This window comes from Venustampulla echinocandica (genome assembly GCF_003357145.1).
Source record: "Venustampulla echinocandica strain BP 5553 chromosome Unknown scaffold_8, whole genome shotgun sequence".
NCBI lineage: Eukaryota > Fungi > Ascomycota > Leotiomycetes > Helotiales > Pleuroascaceae > Venustampulla > Venustampulla echinocandica.
The window spans coordinates 505545-528339 of NW_022474213.1; the positions used below are offsets into that span (position 1 = coordinate 505545).

General features: G+C 48.0%; 6 protein-coding genes across 6 annotated transcripts; 2 read left to right on the forward strand and 4 right to left on the reverse strand.

The window, feature by feature from the left end:
• Positions 1 to 285: 285 nt before the first annotated feature.
• On the reverse strand, positions 286 to 1524 carry BP5553_08532 (uncharacterized protein; the record flags this gene model as incomplete). Its single annotated transcript, XM_032017155.1, has 1 exon — positions 286 to 1524. One exon carries the CDS (start codon positions 1522 to 1524, stop codon positions 286 to 288), a length of 1239 nt encoding a protein of 412 aa, XP_031866586.1.
• Positions 1525 to 3747: 2223 nt separating this feature from the next.
• Positions 3748 to 6722, forward strand: BP5553_08533 (uncharacterized protein; the record flags this gene model as incomplete). Its single annotated transcript, XM_032017156.1, has 3 exons — positions 3748 to 3908; positions 3969 to 6205; positions 6259 to 6722. The coding sequence occupies 3 exons, from the start codon at positions 3748 to 3750 to the stop codon at positions 6720 to 6722; spliced, it is 2862 nt and encodes a 953-aa protein (XP_031866587.1).
• A 4138-nt stretch (positions 6723 to 10860) lies between these two features.
• On the reverse strand, positions 10861 to 13585 carry BP5553_08534 (S-adenosyl-L-methionine-dependent methyltransferase; the record flags this gene model as incomplete). The annotated part of the gene is made up of 4 exons (XM_032017157.1): positions 10861 to 10975; positions 11028 to 12778; positions 12826 to 13143; positions 13202 to 13585. The coding sequence occupies 4 exons, from the start codon at positions 13583 to 13585 to the stop codon at positions 10861 to 10863; spliced, it is 2568 nt and encodes an 855-aa protein (XP_031866588.1).
• A 1111-nt stretch (positions 13586 to 14696) lies between these two features.
• BP5553_08535 (Uncharacterized protein) lies at positions 14697 to 16985 on the reverse strand (the record flags this gene model as incomplete). The annotated part of the gene is made up of 1 exon (XM_032017158.1): positions 14697 to 16985. The coding sequence occupies one exon, from the start codon at positions 16983 to 16985 to the stop codon at positions 14697 to 14699; it is 2289 nt and encodes a 762-aa protein (XP_031866589.1).
• Positions 16986 to 17186: 201 nt separating this feature from the next.
• BP5553_08536 (Vacuolar protein sorting-associated protein) lies at positions 17187 to 18006 on the forward strand (the record flags this gene model as incomplete). Its single annotated transcript, XM_032017159.1, has 3 exons — positions 17187 to 17273; positions 17336 to 17572; positions 17623 to 18006. 3 exons carry the CDS (start codon positions 17187 to 17189, stop codon positions 18004 to 18006), a joined length of 708 nt encoding a protein of 235 aa, XP_031866590.1.
• Positions 18007 to 18344: 338 nt separating this feature from the next.
• Positions 18345 to 19580, reverse strand: BP5553_08537 (Mitochondrial distribution and morphology protein 12; the record flags this gene model as incomplete). The annotated part of the gene is made up of 1 exon (XM_032017160.1): positions 18345 to 19580. The coding sequence occupies one exon, from the start codon at positions 19578 to 19580 to the stop codon at positions 18345 to 18347; it is 1236 nt and encodes a 411-aa protein (XP_031866591.1).
• Between the last annotated feature and the right edge of the window lie 3215 nt (positions 19581 to 22795).

Consider the following 22795-nt stretch of genomic DNA (forward strand, 5'->3'; position numbering starts at 1 on the left):
CGACTTGCACTGATGTTGAGGAAGATGATGAGTTGGACGGCGTCGAAGGGTTCGGGCTCCTTGGCGGAGGATTCGGCGGATAAAAGCCGACGATGAAATAAATGGATGAAATGGATGAAATAGACAATGTCAATGAGATGATGGAGACGTCGACATGGACCATGAAAGGAAGGGCTCTGTCGTGCTACTTACTACCCCTCTCCTTTCTTCGGGCTCGCTACGTAAGACCTACATAGAATTTAGTCCCTCTTATTTTTTCGGTGACCGAGATTCCCTACATATAATTTACTTCCTCTTTTTTCGGCGACCGAGTTTCCGAAACGATTCGAAGAATGAGTAGTAAATCATGTATAGCAACGCCGTGTAGAAGGTCGAAAACGCGACCGCGGGATCGAGGGCGTTGATTTGCCAAGGGATGAGCAAAGCATTGTATGTGACTTCGGAGAGAGACATATTGGCTTGGTCGATCTCAGATTGAGATTTCAGATTTGCATTGTTTTGGAGTTTGCGGAGGCGCTGGGCGCGGCGGAGGAGGATGTTTGCAGCTGAAGTCTCAGGGAGAGAGATGAACATGAGGAGGAAAATGGGGGCGGAGAGCCAAAGCATCTCCCATTGGGCCCAGCGCCAGTTCATGGCTTGGACGGAGAAGCCTCCGATCACTGGCCCCAAAGCCGGACCGAGAGTTGCTGCCGCCGCCCATAGGGAGAGCACGTACGGGATTTTAAGCAGAGGAAACATATCTTGCAATGTCGCCGGTCCCGTTGCCAGACTGGGAGAGCCGAAGACTCCAAGCAAGAATCGAACGGTAATAAGGCCACCGAATGTGGGAGCAAGCGCTCCCGGTAAAGTCAAGATGACAAAAATGGCGAATGTGGCGATATACGGTGGATTCCTCCCAACCAGTGGCATCTCACTCAGCGGAGAGAAAACCATAGGGCCGATTCCGTAACCAAACACATACAGTGCTAATCCAAGAGAAGCAGCTGTTTCTCCAACTCCAAACTTCTCCATCACACCGCCGATACTAGGGGCGTAGATTGATGAGCCCATATATACTGCGAATGTATATAGTAGGATTTGGACAGCGATGAATGTGCGTTTCCCAGTACTCCAATTCATAGGATTATCGGCATCATCCGTTGCGTACCAATCCACCAATATCGTCCCATCAGAAGTCAGCGTCGGCTGGATCGCCCTACTAATTGTCTTCTCCGGCCGCACCGCTTCAGCTTGCGATGTGCGCGAGAAATAGGGGCGGAGATCACGTGTTCCCGCGGTTTCCACCCTTTCTAAATCGGCATCGGATGATGATTCGCCGGTTGAGATGGATTCGCTGGTTGAGATGGAGTCGCTGGTAGAGGCTGCATCGCCCTCGACCTTTTCCTTTAGGTGTTGCTGTTCATGCTCGGTAATTGGTGTAGGGAAGACGAAATCGGGACGTTCTTCGGCGTAGAGGAGGTATTTGTTTCGTGTTAGGAGGCGGATGAGCTGCCCTAGGGACGAGTCGCGGATAATGTCAGCCATTGCGATTATCTTTCAATTTTCCACTGCGAAGTGAGGCGGAGAGAAGACGATTGCGAATGCTGATGAAGTGATTGACGAGTTCTTACATTGGGATTTACGATGTATTTATCTTTTCCTGCAGTCATTGCGCCGAAATGGTAACATCGAGCTTAGCAATCCGAAAGCCATCATTGTGGGGTTGCGGCTGCTGGTGGTTGGTGGTTGGTGGTGGTGTTGGAAATCGAAAAGGGACAGTAACAGTGAGTGCATTTGTAACGAGGGTTAAAATGACATCATTGTTGCTGTTCAGGCACCGCGCCCTGGCCGTGCAATGAGAAGCGACGCTGATTTTGATTATCAATCGCTGCTGACTGTACACAGGTTCCCTCCCACTAGGGATCGGATATTTCACGTTATGTAATTATATAATAATGTAAGATTTACGTTATTATTATAGGAGATGTTGCGTTATATAATTGCATAAAATTAAGCACAACTCTTGCATAGCTATGCATAAAAAGACCCAAAAATCAGGGCGAAAACGGGGTAAAACTATGCAGCTCTATGCCTCCAACGCCTCGCGATTATTAGCTATTTGGAGTACTATTTCGTCCTCAATTTCATTAAAGTGGTAGTTGCTTTGGGGCAGTTGGAGTAGTAAAAGGTGGTTGTTCTGGAGAAAAATAATAGTCCTGGGAGATTTTGATATTACCTAATAGAGCTAAGCCTAATAAGGCCTGGACTAGTCCTAATACAGTTAGTATATGGTCACGTGGTACAATTACATTATTATAGCCCAAATCGCACATTATTATGGTATAATCACTAAATGGGCAAATTATGTATAAAGGCCGATCCCTACCTCCCACGTCTTAATTCGATACTGTAGCACCTCATATCATATCTATAACATACCAGCACGCAATGTAAATCTGTATTGTATTTGCAATCTACCTTAGGTAAAGGGACCACTCAGCTGCTCTACTATTATTTTGATTACCTTGCGGAGTGCACGTCGTAGACTGACTGCACTGACGGATTGGCCAATCACAGCCCTGGGTCTGGGCTTGACCAGAAATTGCCCAAATAGGCAATCTTAACGAGGCGGCAGAATCAACCCCTATTCAACAACGACACCTCATGTCACTTTACAACATTATCGCACCAGACCAGCATCTAGCAACATACGTCTATGCGAAATAGCTTATCTGGTTCGGAATAACGCTATTTGTAATTTTATACTTCCCATCATTGTGGAGACTCCGCGCGACTCGAAAATGCTACTATGTCGTGGATCACCGGTTTGGCGGACTCGCATCCTCCCTTCTCACCATATCAATTGTAGATCATAATATCTACAATGGGTGGTTTGGACACGTTAAAGTCCAGCACTTTAGTTAATTTAGTACTGGATTCATTTGTTCCGTATGAGAAGATCCTTCATTCGCCCAGCATGGCTTCTCCTCACAGTGAGTCAACAGCAATTCACCTCCTCAGATTTGGCACCTGCCCTCCAGAAAGATGCTTTGCATTGTGTTCATGCTTTGGACACGCCCTTATTAGCTTGTTCTTGGTATGGTACAATCGTAATCCTATCTAATATAACATAAAACTCGTTGAGTGACGATCCGTCAAATGCCCCCAAATGAACCATCCATAAGTCGATGGGGATAACCTCAGTAACCCTTCAACACCACGATAAAGTTATCGCCTCATAAATTATTTTACTGTGAGCTAATTGCTTTCTCTGCGGGGTCCTCAAATCGCCAGTTTGGAAGCCTGAGCCCCTTTGCAATTACTCGGCAAGATACCCATGTGGTGATATCGTGCTCATCGAAGGTGACATTCACGATGTCTGCGAGCCCACCCACTCACCTTTAACCCGCCACATTCACTTATGAGATCAACTCCACAACATATTCCGCTTGCCCTAAACCCAAACCCATTTCCCACAAATCTCTTGCGAACCTTCCCAACTCCAAACACTTCTTCTTTCTATACCGCACATCCATTCCCCCCAACTTCGTTTCCATCAACCATTTACATCCGCAGGACATCCAATACTTTATTCATTACGTCTGCTGAAGAGGCAGTGGGTAACTTCAACCTATTCCCACAAGTTCCTAACATTCCCGCTCGCAACTTCCACCAGTCAGCAAGCTGTGGGCTGATCTTTCTTGAAGGCGTTGCCTGCGACGCTGCATTGTACCTTCGACTTTCAAAAGACTTTACAGAGCCGCAAACATGGTTGGAACTCCTAAGTATACCGAGGAGCAAATCAACTTCATTTGCGCTCGCAGATACGAGCGCCCCCAGTCTATTGTCGACGCCTGCACCGAGCAATTTCCTCGCTCGAGGGTTTTCACAGCCAGCGGTATACGATATGTCTTGAACGCATACAAAGAGTATATCCCCATTACCCCTTATGCGCTTTTAGTTTCCGAATGCTAACAACTTCCGAACAGTCGTCCCTCAGACGTCAATCCCACTATCAATCTAATAGGCGCTTTGGCAGGCCACCAACCCAATTCTCAGCAGCCTCAAGCTCAATACAATCAAGTCATGTCCCAGCAGGCACAGAATATGCATAACCCCTATCCCCAGCGCCCCCAAAGCTCCACTCCACAGATGATAGCGCAAAACGGAATGGTTTCTGCCCATAGACGCGACAACATTCCCAACCGTGCCCCGCAAGCCCCGAACCCGCAAATGGCTCCTCATAAGTTGCAGCAGCTGCAAATTCAACTGGCTCGACTTACTCACCTACAGAACACACAGCGCCAACTTGTTAAGCTTCAGGGTCGGCTGGGCAATGGTGCTGAAAACCAAGACAATCAATCCCAGCCTGCCCCGTCCGAAGGTGCGGAAGTCAGCGCTCAAGATCCAGGAAACTCAGTACAGCTTGGCCCATTCCAAAGCGCTCAAGTCATTGATCAGGACTTAGAAAATATATTTCAACAGTCGATGTTCCAAGGTGCTCGAGTCAACGCCCAAGGTCAGGGGAATACTTTCCAACGTGGCCCCATCCAGGATGCTCAATTCAACGCTCAAGGTTTGGGAAATCTATCTCAACACCCCTTGTTTCAAGGTGCTCAAATCCAACCTGGCATTGCTCAACCCCCTCAGCGCCAACCTTCTCAGCCAATGGTCCCTGCAATGAAGCAGCCACACCAGCGCACCAGCAAACCAATCTCACCAGTACAATTCCCCATCAACATTCAAGCTTCGGCAAATGGCTTCTCTACCGATCAAGCAGATGACTTGGGCAAACCCCCAAATAACAACCAGGCAGATGAATGTTCGAGCAACATGATGAGCCTTCCGGCTAGCACTCCGTTGACAATGCCCGTTGCGCCATTGCGCGCTGATACTGCCGCTCAAGATCAAGCACACTGTGCATTGGACAAGGCCAATCAGTCTACCACACCGAATACCAACACGATGGACGTTCCCGCTAGTGGCTCGTTGCCAACACCCACCAGAGCCGCCACCCCGATTGAGGAACCCCGCTACCATCCTGTCCCGCGAAGCAGCCCCTACCATCTTGATAACCAGCTTCCTAGCACCCCAAATGCCAAGCTAGCAGATGGTCCTTTGGAAAAAGATATCTGTCCGGCTGAGAAGATATTGGCAAAGTCTGCAGTACCAGCCCAGCAGCATGGCAATATTCAGGCTTTGACAAACAATGCATCTTCTACCCTAATCAACAATACGGCCAACAATGCAAAGAAGACGTCTGCAAATGAGCCTTTGGACTCGCGACAAGGTTTACCTGGGGACGATCTATGTGCTCTGGAGCGCATGGTTCTGGGGCACGAGGAGAGGAATGAAAAGCCAAAGTCGGTAACTTACAATATTTTCGACCCTGTCTATAAGCAAAAGCTCCATCTTCCAGGATCAGATTCAGGTTGGAAAGTCAGCATGAAGGAGCAAAACCGTCGACCCTCAACCAATAGCTCCCAGGGGGCCCTCCCTGACTTTACAATCTCTGGCGGAAAGAACGTTATTGTCAATCTTTACAGACCAAAATTCCTGGCTGGTATGGGATACGAGCCGGCTGGAACTCCAAATGCACCCTCCAATAACTCAAATGTACATGATACTGGCGCGGATTATATTGTGCAGAGTATGCTCACGGGTCTGGAGATTCAGCAACCTCAGCAGAGCCCCAAGAGACCCGCACAGGATAAGGGAGAGGAAACAGTGCGTCCAGCAAAGCGGGCAAAGGCTACCCCCATATCTCAACCCAGTACCCCAAAGAAATCTGCCCCGGAAGTAGATGTTAGAGGTCTCTTGACCCCGCCACATAGCTCATCAAAGGCAGCAACCATGACTGCGCCAACTGTCGTCAACACTGTGATGCACACCCATACCACCCAGGCATCAGTTAGCAATATCTCAATGGTTATACCGGCTTCGACTACCAAAGTCTCACCAGCTTCGATTGCCAAAGTTACGCCGGTATCAGCGACCTTGTCGAATCGATTCTACAACATGCCTGCTCAAATCGCCAAAACTATGATGTACACTCTCACTCCCCAACCCGCAATTAGCAATGTTCCTAAGACTACACCCGCTTTGGCTACAAAAGTATCACCAGCTCCAACCAACACGCCATCGACCTTGACTACCAAAGTACCAACCGCATCAGCTACTTTGTTGGGTCCAATTGATAACGTGGACTCTCCAATGCTAGAGCAAAGTAAGCACCTATTCCCCTTCCAAACCTTAACCTTGTCAACTAACCGCTCCAAGATACTGATGACCCACGGCAAGTTGAAGTCCACCAATCAAATCTCGCTCTTCCCACCGTACAACAGGTGGACGACCCAGTACACGAGACCCAAACCCTTGAAGAGGAGTGGGATGCCTTTCTCCGGGACAACACTGATGACACCTACACGAGCGACGTAGACCCGGCAGCCCTACCACCTAATGAGTCATTCCATGGGGATCTCTCTTGGCTCCACGGGTATGCAAGCCTTCCTACCAATTCGGACGAGGCGTCAAGCGGCAGTTTTGAATCCATGGCTGGTCAGAATCAAGTTCAGCAGATTGAACTATATGATAACAATCAGAACGACCAATGCCACAACATTCAGAGTGATCAGCACCACAACAATGAGATTCATCAACCTTATAACGATCTGGATTTCGAAAACTTCGACTTTTCAAGTCTTCAAGGCAATATCGATTTTGGTGTTGGCGACTTTTTTTGACTGAGTTTGATTCGGATCAATTCCTCTAGATGCTAGAGGAACCTTTATGGAGCAGATGAACGATGAATGGGAAATAAGAGTGAAACGAATGATCTTGTTGCGGAGAAAGTTGTCAGGGTCGCTTTTCATGAGATTGCGGATGCGAATCAAGTGGACAAAGGATGCGGTGTTATTATGGTGGAGTTCACAGATTGATTTTATGCAAGGAGTGTCGGAGTTGTTTTTCATTCTGTTTAAATTTCCTTGGTTTGTTCGGCTCAACTTATCATGGCCATTCATACAGATACCCATTCATACTCTTGCAGGTACGACTAGTCTGGTATTACGATACTTTGACATTCATAGTCTAGTACATATTCGATTCTTTGGGGAACGACATGACCTACTACCTCGATTTCCGAGGGAACAGCATGGTTTAGTAACCTTGATGGCGGAACGTCACAATCCAATACTTTGAATTTTCAAAGGAATGGTTGTGGTCCAGTACGCCGACTACTTGGTGAAGAGCTTTAAGAGAGATTAGATTAGTTTACAGTTCTATGAGCAATGTTACATTTTGAAATTAACGTGCCAGTTCCTACTCGGTGATATTTGACTCGCTGCAAAAGTGAAGATTATGTCTGCTGGACTCAATTCGAGTGACCTCAGTCCTTTGTTGTCTATATTTTGGGGCGACTCCAACCACTTGATATTCCTTCGTTTTTTGCCTTCCGAATTGTATTAGATAGACACGTAGATAAGTGGGGCAATTGGGTATATAAGCTCCTAGCTCACTCTCCCTTATAACAGCCTTTCTCACATGGGAATGTTCTCATAAGCATTTTCCATTTCAGTCTCTGGACCTGAGCAGCTGCTGCTTTAGCCTGACCTATGGGTGAGCAAGCTTAAGCCGAGAGCGGGCATTCCTGAGCACCGCCTGAGCAGACGCTAAGTTAGCTTAAGCATGCATTTGAAAGCCATTTTAATATCAGCAGGGACTCGTTTTGGCTTCTTTCAGGCCCGGTTACACTTTGCTCGCCTTGTCTCCGGGGGCAGATCCTGTTTTGGCTCCGACAAAGATCCTTCCGGAACCTTTTTTGGATCTACACGTGATACTCGTACAGTTAAGCGGCTCAGCCTCATTATTCCATAACGTCTCTTCAACGTCTAGGGGGTCGATTTCATACAATATGGATTTCGGTGGCATTTAATTTACTTCTTTTTGCTTCGGATCTTTTAATACTATATTTTACCTACATGTTTCTTTCTGTTAGTTGTTGTCCTGCCTATAGAGGGCAAAGGGCCAAGGTGCTCTGACAATGGGTTTGGTTCACGCAGGTTGAGACAAGAGAGGGACAATCGTATTGGCTGGGTTGGCAAAGGGTAGATTGCTGGTGGTAAGCCTGCTGATGGTGTAATTATGCAGCGGTGGTGCCGTGATAGTGAGGAGTCGCACCAATCTCTAGTGGTATTGGGAGATTCATGTAAATCCTGGCGATATCGAGCCATATTAGCGGCACAATTTACTGACAAATGGGTGTGGGATTAGCTGGGCAGGCGTCAAACCGAGGTGAAATCGTGCAGGTTGCACTAAGTCCTAGTGGCACTGGGAGATTTATCTTAGCAAGGCAGAATCACTTTGGCAGCAGTGTTGCGCAAGATTGATGGGAAAGCTGAGGTAGAGATTCATGTATCAACAATGCCGCGTGTCTGAGTAGTTAAGGTCTAGTATTTCTTGGAGATTCATGCAGATCTTAGCAAGGAATAATTGCATTGGTGTTGGCACCCAAACTGTGCTAGCGAAAGGGGCAAAATAATTAGCTACCTAGGATCAAACGAGGTGGAGAGGCATGCTGTGGCAAGGTAGCAAGGGTGTTGGTGAATTTATGCTATTACGGCAAGGCAGAATCATTTCAATAGCAGGTTTTATAATCCTTTAGCAAGATCTAGAAGTGGTATGCTGCTTGGAGATGATGCGGCGTCAATGGGTGGGGAGTCATAATAGTAGCAACATGTCAATGTATGCTTTGTAAATATTATAACAGAGTAACGTCCTATAGTGCATTCTTGGGCGACTGTGGTGCAAAACTCTTTTCGCTAGTATTATAAGGCTCAACAGCTATTACCTAGATATAAATCTAATATCATATAAATATCTTACTAGAATTGAGGTATTAAAGTTATATGAATATCTCACCAGAATTGAGGTATTTAAGTCGTATAAATATCTAACTGGAATTAAGATATCTACGCTCTCTAGATTAGTATATAGAAATAGTTTAGAAGCTCGATATCGGAGATATAGATAGGTAATAGCTGTAGGTGCCTGATTTTCTACTGAAAAGAGGTTTGCACCAAATTCGCCCAAGAATGCGCCATAACGTCCATCCCTGCGTGCCGAAAAAAAAATAGGTACTTTAACTTAAAGTATCTTAAAATCTGTGCACACCTTAATATCTCCTATAATCTTTTATAAGTTATGTTCTATAGCCACTCCCAAACAACCTAAACCCCTTCTACTAGAAAATCGCATTTATATCGTCGCCCTCACGCCTAATTTATCAAGAGTCCCTTTTTATAGTATAATAGTATTCCTTTACTACAACTCTACCACTAAGCTTATACTATCTCTAACACTTCTAAAGGAGTCTTATCTAAGCTCTTAAGCCTTACCACCATGTTGGAAATCGTCATTTAGCCTTGTGCTACTGTAGTGTGCAAATTCATACATAACGCCACGCGGATCTATACCTCGGATGAAAGCGAGTAACGATTTTAGTTAGTGCAAAGTAACCCCACAATATTTACGCCGTAATTTCAATTATGAAGCTTTAGGCTTAAAGGCCGATAGTGGCTGGAGGTACTGTGGTACCTGGTGCGCCACATCTAGCTTAGAACTTGAATGTACATTTTCTAGAATATTCTCGAAGATAAGTGGCGTTTTTTAAGTAGTATATAAGGAGATGGTTCCCTAGGACCCTCCGAGAATTCGCTGTTGATTCTGGAAGCAATCCGCGGCAAACGCGATCTTTCCGAGGGCCAAAGCGAGCAGAGCCAAACGAAACATCTCGAATAGAGCTAGTGTGATGCGGAGAAAGGAACGGCCACCTCTTTACTAGCGAGGTCGATCAAAGGGTATTACAGCGGTACCTCCGTACCTTACAGAGATGGGGAACGATTGAGTGGCGGATTATTGGAGTGACAGGAGTGGCAACTCGGTGTTGAACTAGACGCGTGGCTTGTGGACACTTTTCGATCGACGCCACATTATGCCAAACATCACGTGACATATAAAAATGTTCAGTAAAATACAACTCACGTGGCTGTAAATACAATATTTAGTAGGGGCGATAATCAAATCCTTCTTCGCTTATTAAGATGTGGCAGTTTGCCCACCTCCCACTTTTCTCCGGATAAACCCGGCAGGCAGGTTTCCTTACGCTCGATGTCTTTAAACTTAATAGAAGCTCTATACTACAGCCCCGAATTCCTGGCACAGGCCAATAGTTATAATAAAGCAGGGGGTAATATATATGTTTATTTATAAACAGTATAGGATTTGATTAAATTAAACTAAATTCAATTTTACTAGTTACTCGAATTTTAATTTATTTAATCTAATTTTATTGGAAATAATTCGAATAACCTTGATTTCTTTTCCCTACAATATTTACAAATTGAGAATTACCGATTTACATTATAGAAGGAAATGTATTATACGCCACAATACACCAGGGGATAGGAAGAATGAAAAGTAAATTTTAACTTCTGAATAACACTATGCGGTTAGGAACGCGCCATTACTCATAAGATTTTTCTCCATGCTCCGAGATTATTTTCTATTTATTCCAATAGGGTAAACGGGTATATCTGACCCAGAGAATACGAGATACATAAAAGGCTGTGAGTACATCACTACCCTACCACTAAATCCAAAGAAATAAACCTAAAAGGATTTCCCCCTCTTCTTGCTAATTCTCCTGTATTTAATCTCTTTCGGTACATTAGCAGCCGCATCTACATCCTGCTGTGTAGGCGTTTTATCCAAATCTCTTGACTGTGCAACCTCAGCTAGGTCAACTTTCCAATTAAACTCCAAACTCGCTGCAGCTTGTCGATGATGTTCCCATTCTTGCTCAACCTCACCCGGGGGAGGAAGTCAAATCTCAAGCGTCTCAAGGTCGACGGAGTTTTCCCTCGAAGGAGTCCTAGAAGTAGGCTGGGCAAGATTCTCAATCTTGGTGAGTATGTAGCATGATGCGTACATATTAACTCTGTGATTCATCGTAAGCTAGGTTGATTGATAAGGGGATAAAAGGTACTGACCGATCAATGCAGGCGCCTCCAATCCTAGCGCCCACCCTCTTGGATGTAAAGCCATGTTCTTCAAAAGCGGCAATGTACCATGGTGTCAAAGCCGCTGAGCGGAGCAGGACGCGGCCGCCGAGTTTGAGAGCGCGGTTGAGCTTAGAGATTTGTGTATTTGCAGCTTCTGCACCAGGGTCAAACCAATCCATGCTGTCCATGACAACTGCGACGGTGAGTGTGCCAGGAGTCAAACGGTTGACTACCTCGTTGATTTCGTCGGTGTGGATGCGGAGGCCGTCAAATGCTCCGGGGCGGGAGAGCTTCTGGTGTGATTTCGGCTTTAGGTAGTCAGGGTGACAGCGCTGCGAATAAGCACCTTGGAGGCAAACAAGATAGTATGGGTTGTCTTCGCCGATTATGGAGGATTCGATTACTGGGTCGAGGGTTTGAACCATGTATTCCCAAACTGCCTGGCCTCTGCTGGAGTTCAGTTCTTTCTCCGAATGCCCTAATGGTGATGAAGGTGATGGTGCGCCTGGGATCGATTCGGCAGCTATATGATCAGCTTCTAACATAGCTAACTGATTGTGCGGGACGCCAAGGGCTGCCCAGAGGAACTTTTCCTGAGAAACCACCAAGTATGAAAGCACCCTGGACATAATCAAGGGACGAATTCTTTTCGTCCATATCTCGCGTTGTTCATTGAGTGTTTTGGCCTCGAGAAGCCTCTTGATTTGACCTCGGAATCCAAGAGCGGTGCTGAGCAGGCGAACGATACGAATAGCATGTCGGGAACCCCCTGTCTCGTAAAGTCCTTTTCCGCGTGCAGACATGAAAACGTCGGTATTATTTAGCCAATATTGAAAAGCACGAGATGACATGTGAGGGGATAGTCGCGAGATGAGCAATGAGCGGAAATTTGGATGTTTACCAAGCCCAAAGAGTTTCCAGAAGTCGGCGTAAGGGAGAGCACTATATGCGGCGACTTTTAGTTCGAGAAGATGGTTTTGGTTGGGGTTGAGATCCACGGCATGGATGCGAGCTGGTGACGATAGGGCATATGATAGGATATTGTCGCCGGCGGAGGTAATAGCAAGGACAACGTCATGAGGGCCAAGCTTCAGAAGGCGGTAATCAACTCGTGAATCTTCCCAAGTGAAAGCATAGATATACTCATGCTTGAATTGAGTATGCTTTTTCAATTGGTCGTCGTAATGAATTCTCCAGTGGTGGTTCTGGTAGAAGAAGGATGGAAGTGGAAGGTTCGCCGAGAGGTTGATAATAGCAGCATCGAATGCCTTTGATCTGATCTCGGGCGGCGTTGACCTCTCCACAGTGCGGGAAAGGGTTTGTGTGTGATTAATCGGTGACAAATATGGAGATTCTGTAACTGCAGCATCGATACGCTCAACGATCTCATGAGGGTAGTTAGGCGTGCTAAGGGAAGCATCTGGTCGTTTTGAGCAGCCGAGCCACACGTAGTACGGAATCGATCCCAGGAGATAGTTCCGAGAATCAGCACTAAGAACGGTGCCAAAGCGATACTCGAGATAATCTCTCCGGCCGGCCTCAAGACCAACACGGTCGACATCGAACCAGGCACGCCAGAAAAGCCGGCCAAACCAGTTCACATGACGATTGATAGCTCCACCAGTGTAGTTTCTGCAGCTCAGATCGACGATCGACTGGACGTAGAAATCAACCACTCCAATTGTACCGGATGGTGCAAGTAGAGCACTTAACGAGTCGATGACAGAATAGAAATCGGGCTTTGGAAATCAGCTAGGACCAAATATGGAGGGAGATGGAGGCTCACGATCATCGACAAACTGTACGACAGTGTTACGAGGTCTGCACCACCAACACTGCCAGTCTTCTCTGCAAAATAACTAGGATTGGTGGAGGCGGCATAACCCACAGCATCAGAAGCACCATTTTCATGATCTTCTAAACGGAAGGTCCTCGCATCCTGGCAGACAACTTTCACATTCGTCCAACCCAAGCGCGCGAACCGCTTCCGAGCTACTTCGCAGAGTGAGGGGGAGAAATCAACAAGATAAACGCTTGAAAAGAACTCCGGAACCGAGACGAACCCGGACATTGCTTCGATGTTCCAGCCTGTTCCTCCCCCAATCTACAGAGCACGAAGAATTAGCGCTAGCTAACAACAGATAGGGGCAATCGTCTCATACATCAACCCAAATACGCTTTGTGTCCTGCGTACGTTCATTCCCAGCTTTGTGGACAAGTTGAGCAGCCACTAGTCCAAGCATATCTTCGCGACCACGCAGCAATCTCTTTCTGGTCGCATCATATACGCCAGCCTGGGCCTTGTAGAAGCTCTCGAGAGCATCCTGCTGGCCATTCCCGGTGCCATCTCCTGTATGGGGTTTCAGGAATGAGGCGTAGAAGAATCGCAAGAAGGATGCAAGGCCGCCTGGACCCTCATCGACTTTCTTCGAGAAACGGAAAGTGCTGGCAAAAATGAAGCCGATGAGGACAACTAATGATGCTCCTACTATGAAAATTTGGCTGTGGGGATCCCTTGGTAGGATGTTAGGGATAAGAGAAGCCATGGTACTCTCTCATTTCTGGTGCAATGAGAAATTGAGGCCTTGAAGTAGTTGATACTCGAGATCAATTCAGAGTTGATGGTTGGAAGGAGAGAGGGAAACGCGAGAACGAACTGAGGTAGGAAGCAAAGTATATGATAGCTCAGGACCCCGCTATGCAATTTGGCAACCGGTGCTCCTACCAGTACCCCTCGGTCAAGGCCCAGGCCAAACGCGATAAAGATTGACAAGAAAGCACAGTTTGGACCTATCATGGCAGCACATGGCTATATATCCAACTAGGATTCCAGGTCCTGCAGGGCAATGCTACATCCCATCTTGGCGGGGCAGTCTGGCTGCATTAGTGGGCAAAGACTAAGGCTGACCCATGGCTCTCGGATCCTGTATTATAGTTCTTTGACACTTCAACGAACCGGGTGAAACAATGCAACACAGCTTTCAGCGAGTCACTACTTCCTGACGACGCCCGGCACGCCTACTAGAATGGATCTCTATCTTCGTTTGCTCTGGGAGATCTCCATCGTCTCGCGCAGCCGGAAACATTAGCACTAGCCTAAAACCCAGCGGCCGTGGCGACGTTGGGAAAATCGTGGGAGAAGTGTTCCTCGCATGTAGTTAGTAGCAACAATAGGGGGTTGGAGTTGCGTAGCCTCGCTTGTATGTCCCCGAATCAAACGGGCCACGCTGGTAGACGAGGCACTCTCATTGGACGCTAGCCACGACACAGTTATTATTGTACTATACGGTACAAATTACTTCATACGGAGTGTCGGAGGAGGTGAAATCGTGTCCGACTTCTTCCATAACCTCATGTCTCGTATCCTTCATATCACTCGTGGGATGATGTTGGGCCACGACAAGCTTAAAAAGTACCGTACCTAGGTAGGAGGATGAAGGTTATGTCATGTGCCTCGGAACTTTAATCCGGCATGGGTGTTTCTCCCGGTCACCAATGGCTCTCTTTCCTTAGTAAGTTTTGTGCTCCTCAAGTTATTGATATTCAGCAATACATGTATACATTGACCAAGACGGGATGCCGTCGAAACCCACGGCTGGTATGATTTTAGTACGCCCGACTCCATCCGATTCCCAACGATACTCCTATGCCTGCCCCCTATTCGTCATCCTCCTCATCCTCGTCTTCGAATCCAGCTTCTGAATCGTCGTCTTGGTCGGCATCGTCCATATCCTCGTCACTGTCAGACGTAGCCTTCTGCTTCCCACCCTCGAGTTTCCGCTTTCTCTCATCCTCTCTCCGGCTTTCCTCCATGATTCTAGCTCTCTCCTCTCTCTGTTTTCTTTGGCCAGCAACAAAGGCGCCAAGGGGTGTCTTCTCCCATTCAAATCCTTTCAAGAAGCCCTCTACACCGGCTCTATTGTTCGGTGCAAAGTCAACCTTGGCTCTCATCCCTTCAATCCATTTCGCATTTGCTTCCAACTTCTGAATCAGAAGCACAAAGCCCGAATTGACCTTATTGTTCTTATTTCCAGTAGTCTTGTTCCCCGCCTCCTTCAGCCAGCGCTTTACCATCACTATCACAGGCAATGCCAATTCCGGGAACGCAATGCTGGTGGACCACAGGACAAAGAATTCGGAGAGTAACTCCACTAGTTGTTCGCCAACTCCATCCTGGTACACGCGAGTTCGAAGATACGACTTTGGCGCTTTGTAGCTAGATGTAAAGTCTAAGCTCTTAAGGGTACTAGCCTTTGGCGGCTTCTTCATCTCTACCGAGTTCAGAACTTCTAGTAGGGCTGAGGCTAACGGAATGTATGTGCCCGTTGCCCGCGATATCCGGAGAAGCGACCGCACCATTTGAAACCGCAGGGGGAAGTAAGTTGCCGTTGGAATAAGACGCATAGCCCCAAGGGTCACCTGAACAGTGGGGTATATCAAAAGCCGAAGCTGGGACTCCTTCCCACTCTCAGCCTCCTTGACAGGGCTGCAGTACTCTGACAGTACACAGGACCAGAAGTCTAACGAGTGTACATATTGCCAGTTGTAGACGGTCTTGTAACTCTCTTTTTGGTTGTTTGTGATGCTGGTTCTGAGATGGATCGCCAATTGACGTATGAATGTAAATCCTGTAGCATATCCAACTTCCTGGTCAATGCCCCAAAGCTCGGCTGCCGAGTTTTTCATGAGATTTATCCCTTGAATGGTGTGGATTGATGTAGTGCGACTGCCCTTGATCAAACCTTGATACACGGTCTTCAAAACAGCCTCTCGCAATCCGGGATCTCCTATCACGGCAAGTCTCCGAAGAACCAAGAATGCCGTTATTCTCGTTGCCTCGGAACTTGATGCATCTGACCAGATATCGACAACCGTCTTGACAATATTTTTGAGGATCTTTTTGAATGGAAGAAGGTATGGTAAAAGGGGCGTTACCGAGGAAAGCGTAAGTTTGAGAGTCGCTTCGTCGGCGAGAGTAGTGAGAAGATGATGCACAGATGAGGTGTGCGATTTGAGCAGGGGTGTAAGAGTCTTGAATTTCTTCGAGTCTGTTGACACCCGAACCTTGCCAGAGGCTGCCTCTTTGATAGGTAGATGATGGCCAAGGACTTCGGGAACGTTTTTGAGGGTGGTAAGGAGGAGGTCGTGATAGACATCAGGATTTGAAATCGTGTACTTGTACTCTTTCCCATCATCCTCATTGACGTGGGCCGCGGCTCGGAATGCAAGAACAACCTGTCGCATAGCACGTAACGAGTGCTCTTTTGTCATCGCTGCCGTCCATTTCGCGACCATGCCCTTTGTGACCTCTGCCGAATCTGCGACCTCCTCATCTGACATATCGTCAGCCTTCTTGGCCTTCTTTTGCTTCTTCTTCTTTGGCGCTTCCTCTTCGTCACTGCCACTTAGGTCGTCCACCTCTACCAGATCCGCATTTTCGTCAAATTGTAGAGCCTCAGGGTCGTTCTCCTTCAAGTATTTGTAGAACTCGGGATCCTTCTCAGCGAGAGCATCCATAGCCTCTTTGGTCATGCCAATATCGTCTTCTGCTTCGCCTTCGCCCTCGCTATCACTCCCCATTGGTGCCTCCTCGAATGAGGCTTCTGAAGATTCATCATCATCTTCCTCTGGCGCCAATCGCTTTCTTTTTCCGAGCTTCTCTGGCACTGCTTTTGATTTCTTCGCAAGATTTTCTGGAATCTCAAAGCCACCTTGGAAGAAGTCGTCCACATTCATCTTCCCAAAAGGATCCTCCCTCGCAACTTCGGGTTTTCCATCTTCATCTTTGTCGCCTAAGAATTCATCATCTTTCGCATTTCGAGCTTGACGCTTAGCTTTGATCTGCTGTCGTTGCTTGATCTTCGCACCAGCTTTTCGTTGCTCAAGAACAGCCTTAAGATGCTTTTTCTCGAACTTGCGAGTCGATTTCTTGGTATGTTTTGCCATTGCAGCTCTATATGTTCCGCTGGACTAAGGCTGGGGAAGTTTCTCGTTCAAAAATTCGCGAACTTTTCGATAAGGAAATAAATGTTCGGACTAAGCGGCTTTTGGCGAATGGTTAGGCGGTCGCGATCGGCAGTATCTCGGGACCCTTCATCCCACCGAGCTTCGACCTCCGCCTTATCGGTTGTAGAATCAAGCATAATAATGTACCAGACACGGCAACCATATGCGCCAACACCTCACAGTTATGTTCCAAATACGACGCTCTCGGCCACCATAAATCTTGATGAGGTATGATTGTCCGCTATATCCAATCCCGACATGGCACAAAGTCTAATATGAATGTCTCCTAGGAAGTCAAGCTGGCCGAGACACGAGCGGAACGGGATCTCCAAGATTCGCTGGCGGAAGTTTTCAGCGTTATTATCACATTAGACGAGTTGGAAAAAGCATATCTCAAAGATGCCATATCCGAAGCCGATTATACAGAAACTTGTGATAGATTGTTAAAGCAGTACAAAGCTATCTTGACGGATGAAACTGTCGCTCGGGAATTTGTGGATTTGGAGACCTTCAAGGCCGAATGGGATGTACGTTCCATCACTATCCAAACTTCGTTTTACTGGATTAACTCTCCCAGATGGAAGTACCAAGAGCTACCGAGCGGATTCGAATCGGACTTCCAAGCACTGTGACGGCACCATCCCATACCGCTACGACGACCACGAACGGTGGGACAAACGGCACGCTCATTCTTGAAGCTACGCAGGACTTTATAACTTTCCTCGATGCGCTTAAGTTAGGATTGCTTGCGAAAGATCAGCTGCACCCTCTGCTTTCCGATGTCATTCAGAGCGTGAATAAGGTGACGGATAGTGATTTTGAAGGGAGGGCAAAGATAGTTCAGTGGTTGATTGCTTTGAATCAGATGAAGGCGACAGAGGAGGTTGGCGAAGAACAGGCACGGGAGTTAGAACTGGATATGAATTCGGCGTATCAAGGATTCAAAGCGACCTTGAAATGAAATTATAACTTTTTGGAATCCACCCACCACGATCGACGATTGATGACGGATACGCCTACCATGAAGCTTCTGCAAATTTTATTTAGTAGCTCATTCTTAAGTGGGAGACATAATAGGCATGTCTACATTACTAGGCAGCATTGATTGGTAACATGCACAAGGCCAATCTGCGTGTATGCTAGCAACCGCGTACAAATCTTTCTGAAAAGATTGAGAAACCCTCATGGTCCCGAAGGGGAGAGAGTCGGGGTATTAGGCCGAGATTCGTCTCAGGCAGAGTGTTATTAAATTGAAGATCCGTATTTCGGATGCAAAGAGGCAAGCTAATAGGGAGCATTCTAGATTAAGAATGTCCAGAAACTAGGATATACAAACTCGTCCTCGAAGATTCGTCTGACTTGTTCCAAGACAAACTTCTCGACCTTCCCAACGTTTTTCAAGACCTGCTTGCCATTCTCTCTCTGCCCTATTTCGCTTTCAACCTTGATCTCATGAAAGAGCCCACCCATCTTCATATCACCAGCGCGACCACGTCCATTTTCTTCGGGCTCGACAGCGGCATCCGCATCCTCTGGGGATAGAAAGCAGAAGTGTGCTCGTTTCCGGATATATGCCAGGACTGCGATCCCATCAAATGACAGGCCGGTGATGTTGAGCTTGAGTGGTATGCCCACAAAACTCGGCATAGGATAATCTAAGAGGATCTCGGCCGTCAGAGAAAGCGTCACATCCCCAGAGTAACGAACACGGAATACAGTCTGGAGGTCTTCCACGCTGGGTTCTCGAAAGCGGCGTGGAGGGGAAGATGGGTCTTCGACGGGTTCGTCTTCGACCCCTTCACGAGTCTGTGGCCTAGTGGTTGAAGTTGACGGAGCCAACGTAGAAACACTAGCCCGTTCTCTCAGAAATCGTTCCTTGGATGAGTCTGATGTTGGTGGAGGTGACAGTGAACCCCCGCTGGGAGTGTGACGGTGCCCTCTTCCAGTAATAGAAGACGGCATGTTTGAGTAATCTGGCCAGCCATTTTGCAGATGTGCTGCTCCCGCGACGGCCGCGAGTGGCGTCTGAGTCCCTGATAGCCCAGTCGTCAGGTGGGAATGGAAGTAGCTGAGATTCGACGTCCCTCCTGGGATCCCAGGTGTACTGCCCCCGAGGAATGGGCTGCCCATATCCGGCTGAGTCTGCCCAGACCTGATTCCCGCCAGCCGCGTGTCGATGTATGGCGGAGGATGTCTGACCTGTGAGTGCCCACTTGTTCTCTCAAATCGATCCATCTTTCGCTGCTCTCTCAAAGCGTCTGGTGGCCATCTCGCCTCGAGCTCCTCCTCCTCGTCATCCTCCTCGTAGCCATCCTCAATTTCCTCATAGAAATCAGGTAAGGGGTCACATATGTCCTTAATTTCGATCTCTGGGGCAATGGACCCAAATTCAAAGGCGTGAACCTTGACGGCTTTGATAAAGCGCGGCAGTGTCACCGTCTGGAACTTATTGTGCACAAAGTCTTGGATGCTCTTGGCCAGGGCAATTCCATCAGGGCCAGTGGTCAGGGTCTCCCAGTTCAAATCAATGGACATCTCCAAGGAACAGTTGGAAGCTCAGCCGATACTCTGCATTTGCAGTGATGGCACTGCCTCCGCCTCCAAAGGGGTTTGGTTTCAGGCGCGCTACGACCTCCGCGGGCTCCGGGCCGAAGCCAGAGGCAATGTTTCCAGAGAATACGACGGGCCACTGAGTCCTCGTTGCTGTCCGGATTGGGTCTTTTGGTATTTCCAACAGCTGTACGAAGTAGTATTGGGGAGCTTGGGAGGGATGCAGCAGCAGGAGGAGTCTGGGTCGGGCAAGCGACTTGATCTGGATTGTGAACCTTGAAGTTACTTCGTCGTCTTCGCTTGTAACGCCAGCGGTCGCTCCCGGCCAATCAGCGGCACGGTCCGCTTACCGCGTTCTTTTGTTGTTCCGCCCCGGCACACTAAGCACACAACGAGAGCTACTCCCTGAGGTACGTAGCATGTACTTCTCATCAAAGGATCAACCATCAACCTCCAGAAACTCAACAATGATCGCTGATCCAGCAATATTCACATCCCTCTGCACTCCAATTCAAGGGCGGCAGTTCTCGTCCTAATGCCAGAACCGTCTATAACAGCCTATAAGCCATGGTCTGCTGGGGATTGTGACGCGGGAGCTGCGCTTCAGCGATCTGAATGGCCGGGCGACTGAATTGGGAACCCCGGATCAACATGTTGGCGGCCTCCAGTGGGGCCGCAGCTCTTGGGATTCAAGTGAAGGGCTCCTTCGTATCCGAGACTCGCTTTGTCATTCCTTCTGTCAAGGCCAAGTTGCCAGTCGAGATATATGTCTTGGGATCTAAGCGCCGGGCGTTTGTTTTCCAGCTTTGTTGCTTGGGTGAGTGAATGGGATGGGCTTGCATATAAGCGCTTCGCGCCTCAAGGGATTCCCTGCAGCCGCAACTCCCAGTTGGTTGGAACCCTGTGCAACCTCTGGAGAACTGTTGGACGACCAGACCGTTTCGGCTCATCGTCCGCTGTCAACCGCTACGGCAAATCACCTTGCATGCCTCCTGAAAAGGCTGTCTTGACGTCCCTTCCATAGATCGTGCCTTATCTGGTGTTCCCGCGCGGTTACCTTTGCGGCCGCATACTCTTTTTTCATGCCGGAAGCGTTCGTAATTCTTCCTCTTGCACTGCGAGTTTACTTCACCTATCGTACACATTTCCACGGCTCTGGATTATAGCTTGTGGTGAAGTTCTCTATCCAAACCCCCGATCCCAGCCGGCCAAGGGCAGTTGCTCATCTTCCGCCAATGGCCTCATCCCCTGCTGGACAATATTTGCCAATGGCCTCTCAAACCTCTGCTCTCTCGTAACCTCATCACATCCCAGTTTCTCGCACTAACAGGATGGTCTCGTGCGACTCCTATGCATGTGCTAAAGACGGTTCGGACCATCTCCATCTGTTCCCCGTGCCATTCCGTAGGTAATGCTAGAACGGGAAGATACCCCCTCAAAACCAACATGTTGCCACATACTATGCAACTGCCACATGACTCGCACTCAATGCAACAGGGACTGCAACGACCTGGGCATTGCAAGCAACGGCTTTTCCGTCTGGGTCGAACCTGATCTACCAACCTTGATTCAAAAATTTCCAACATCTACTAACTCCATTGTTGGTGGCACACTCTTCTAGCGACCTTGCGGTGTCTGAGCTTCAATGCGAAGTGTCAATATACTTACCAAACTGCGAGCCGTCCCGCCCGTGCTGTGCCGGACTTCCACAACTTCGAAACGACTAGTGCCGAACGGCAAATCGCTCCACAGCTAATATGCAAGCCCGACTATATCAACCGGCTGTCATGATGCCTTTACCTATTGGCCCTGGGTGATCTCCAAGCCCGGCATAATATCAATATCGGCAAGGGAACTGTTGGTGATTGAACATACTCCGTAGAGATCATCAGCTCCAGTTGATGTTCGACTCAACAGGCTCCAGTCCTTAGCAGACGATAATATCCAATATCTACCAACATCGCATACGTGATCACAAGTTGAAAAACGACCGGGTTCGTGATGAAATGTTGACATGGCTGATAATTCCATAGAGTCTAGGACCAAACCTTATGCCAGAGCCAGTAGCTTCCTATCCGCACCCCCGGCGGCCGAGACCTGCTGTCAGAACCAAAATCATGCCACCCGCAAGCCATTATCCAAAGAAAAACATCTACAAAGAAGAGCCACCAACACGAAGAAAACAGTTACCCCACCCCAACTTCCCCCCACAGTCATAACTCCTGTAAATGCGGAAAGCCCAGTCCGTGTCAAGATCAGTCATCTTAAACAAGCCGGACCTCTTTGACATCTACTGCCGGGGTCTCCAACAACTGCGAGGTATACTAAGCACTAGATTTAGTTAGTATCTTCAGCGACGCCACCATATCCATGCTTGGACGTACCCTTCAACCATGGCTACAATCTTCACAATAGCCGTCCATCTCTATGGTCACTGGCTCTGCCCGACAATAGCGGGTCGGATTTGCCTTCTTACTGGAGCAAGCGGCAACACCAACGTTGAGTGTGTGGCCACAAGCCGCGTAGTAGTAGTAATACTGCTTACACATAGTGCAGGTCGGCTCTGAGAGGCTGGTGAGGATTTCCTTGTCTGGGAAGAGTTTGTAAAACTGTGACAGAAAATTGTTATTTTCAACCAGCACATGTGATTTGGTGGAGTAGGTCTGCCCAAGCATATATCGCCGACATACCTGTGGAATTATGTGTTGCCCACGAAGCCGAAGTTGTACGGGAAATACAGTGAGTATTTCAAATTGGAAGGCCGGAGTGAGTTGCTGGCAAGATGGCAGTTAAGCTTGATGACTGGAAATTTCAAGATCCAGCAGCGACGGCAGGTTGCTTTATAGACCGTCACACCATACCGAGTCTCCGGTTCAGACTGCTCAGCTAAATTGATCAGTCGTTGTTTGCCATCCCCCATGGGATGTAGCGAAACGGTGACTCTCCCAATTTGCCCGAGTGCGAACTATGCGCGGCGTTGGTCGTTTGCCTTGTGTAGATAGGAGGGGCTGAAGTTGGAATTGTCTACCTAGGCACTTGCAGGCAAAGACACAAAGGTCATACAAGGCACTGGCAACTAAGTACCAACAAGCCAGCAAGAACTAACACAACTAACAAGACTAACAAACCCAACAAAACCAACAAGACCAACAGAACAAACAAGTACCGCGCCAGCCGTCAAAGGGGGTGGAGCGGGGGGG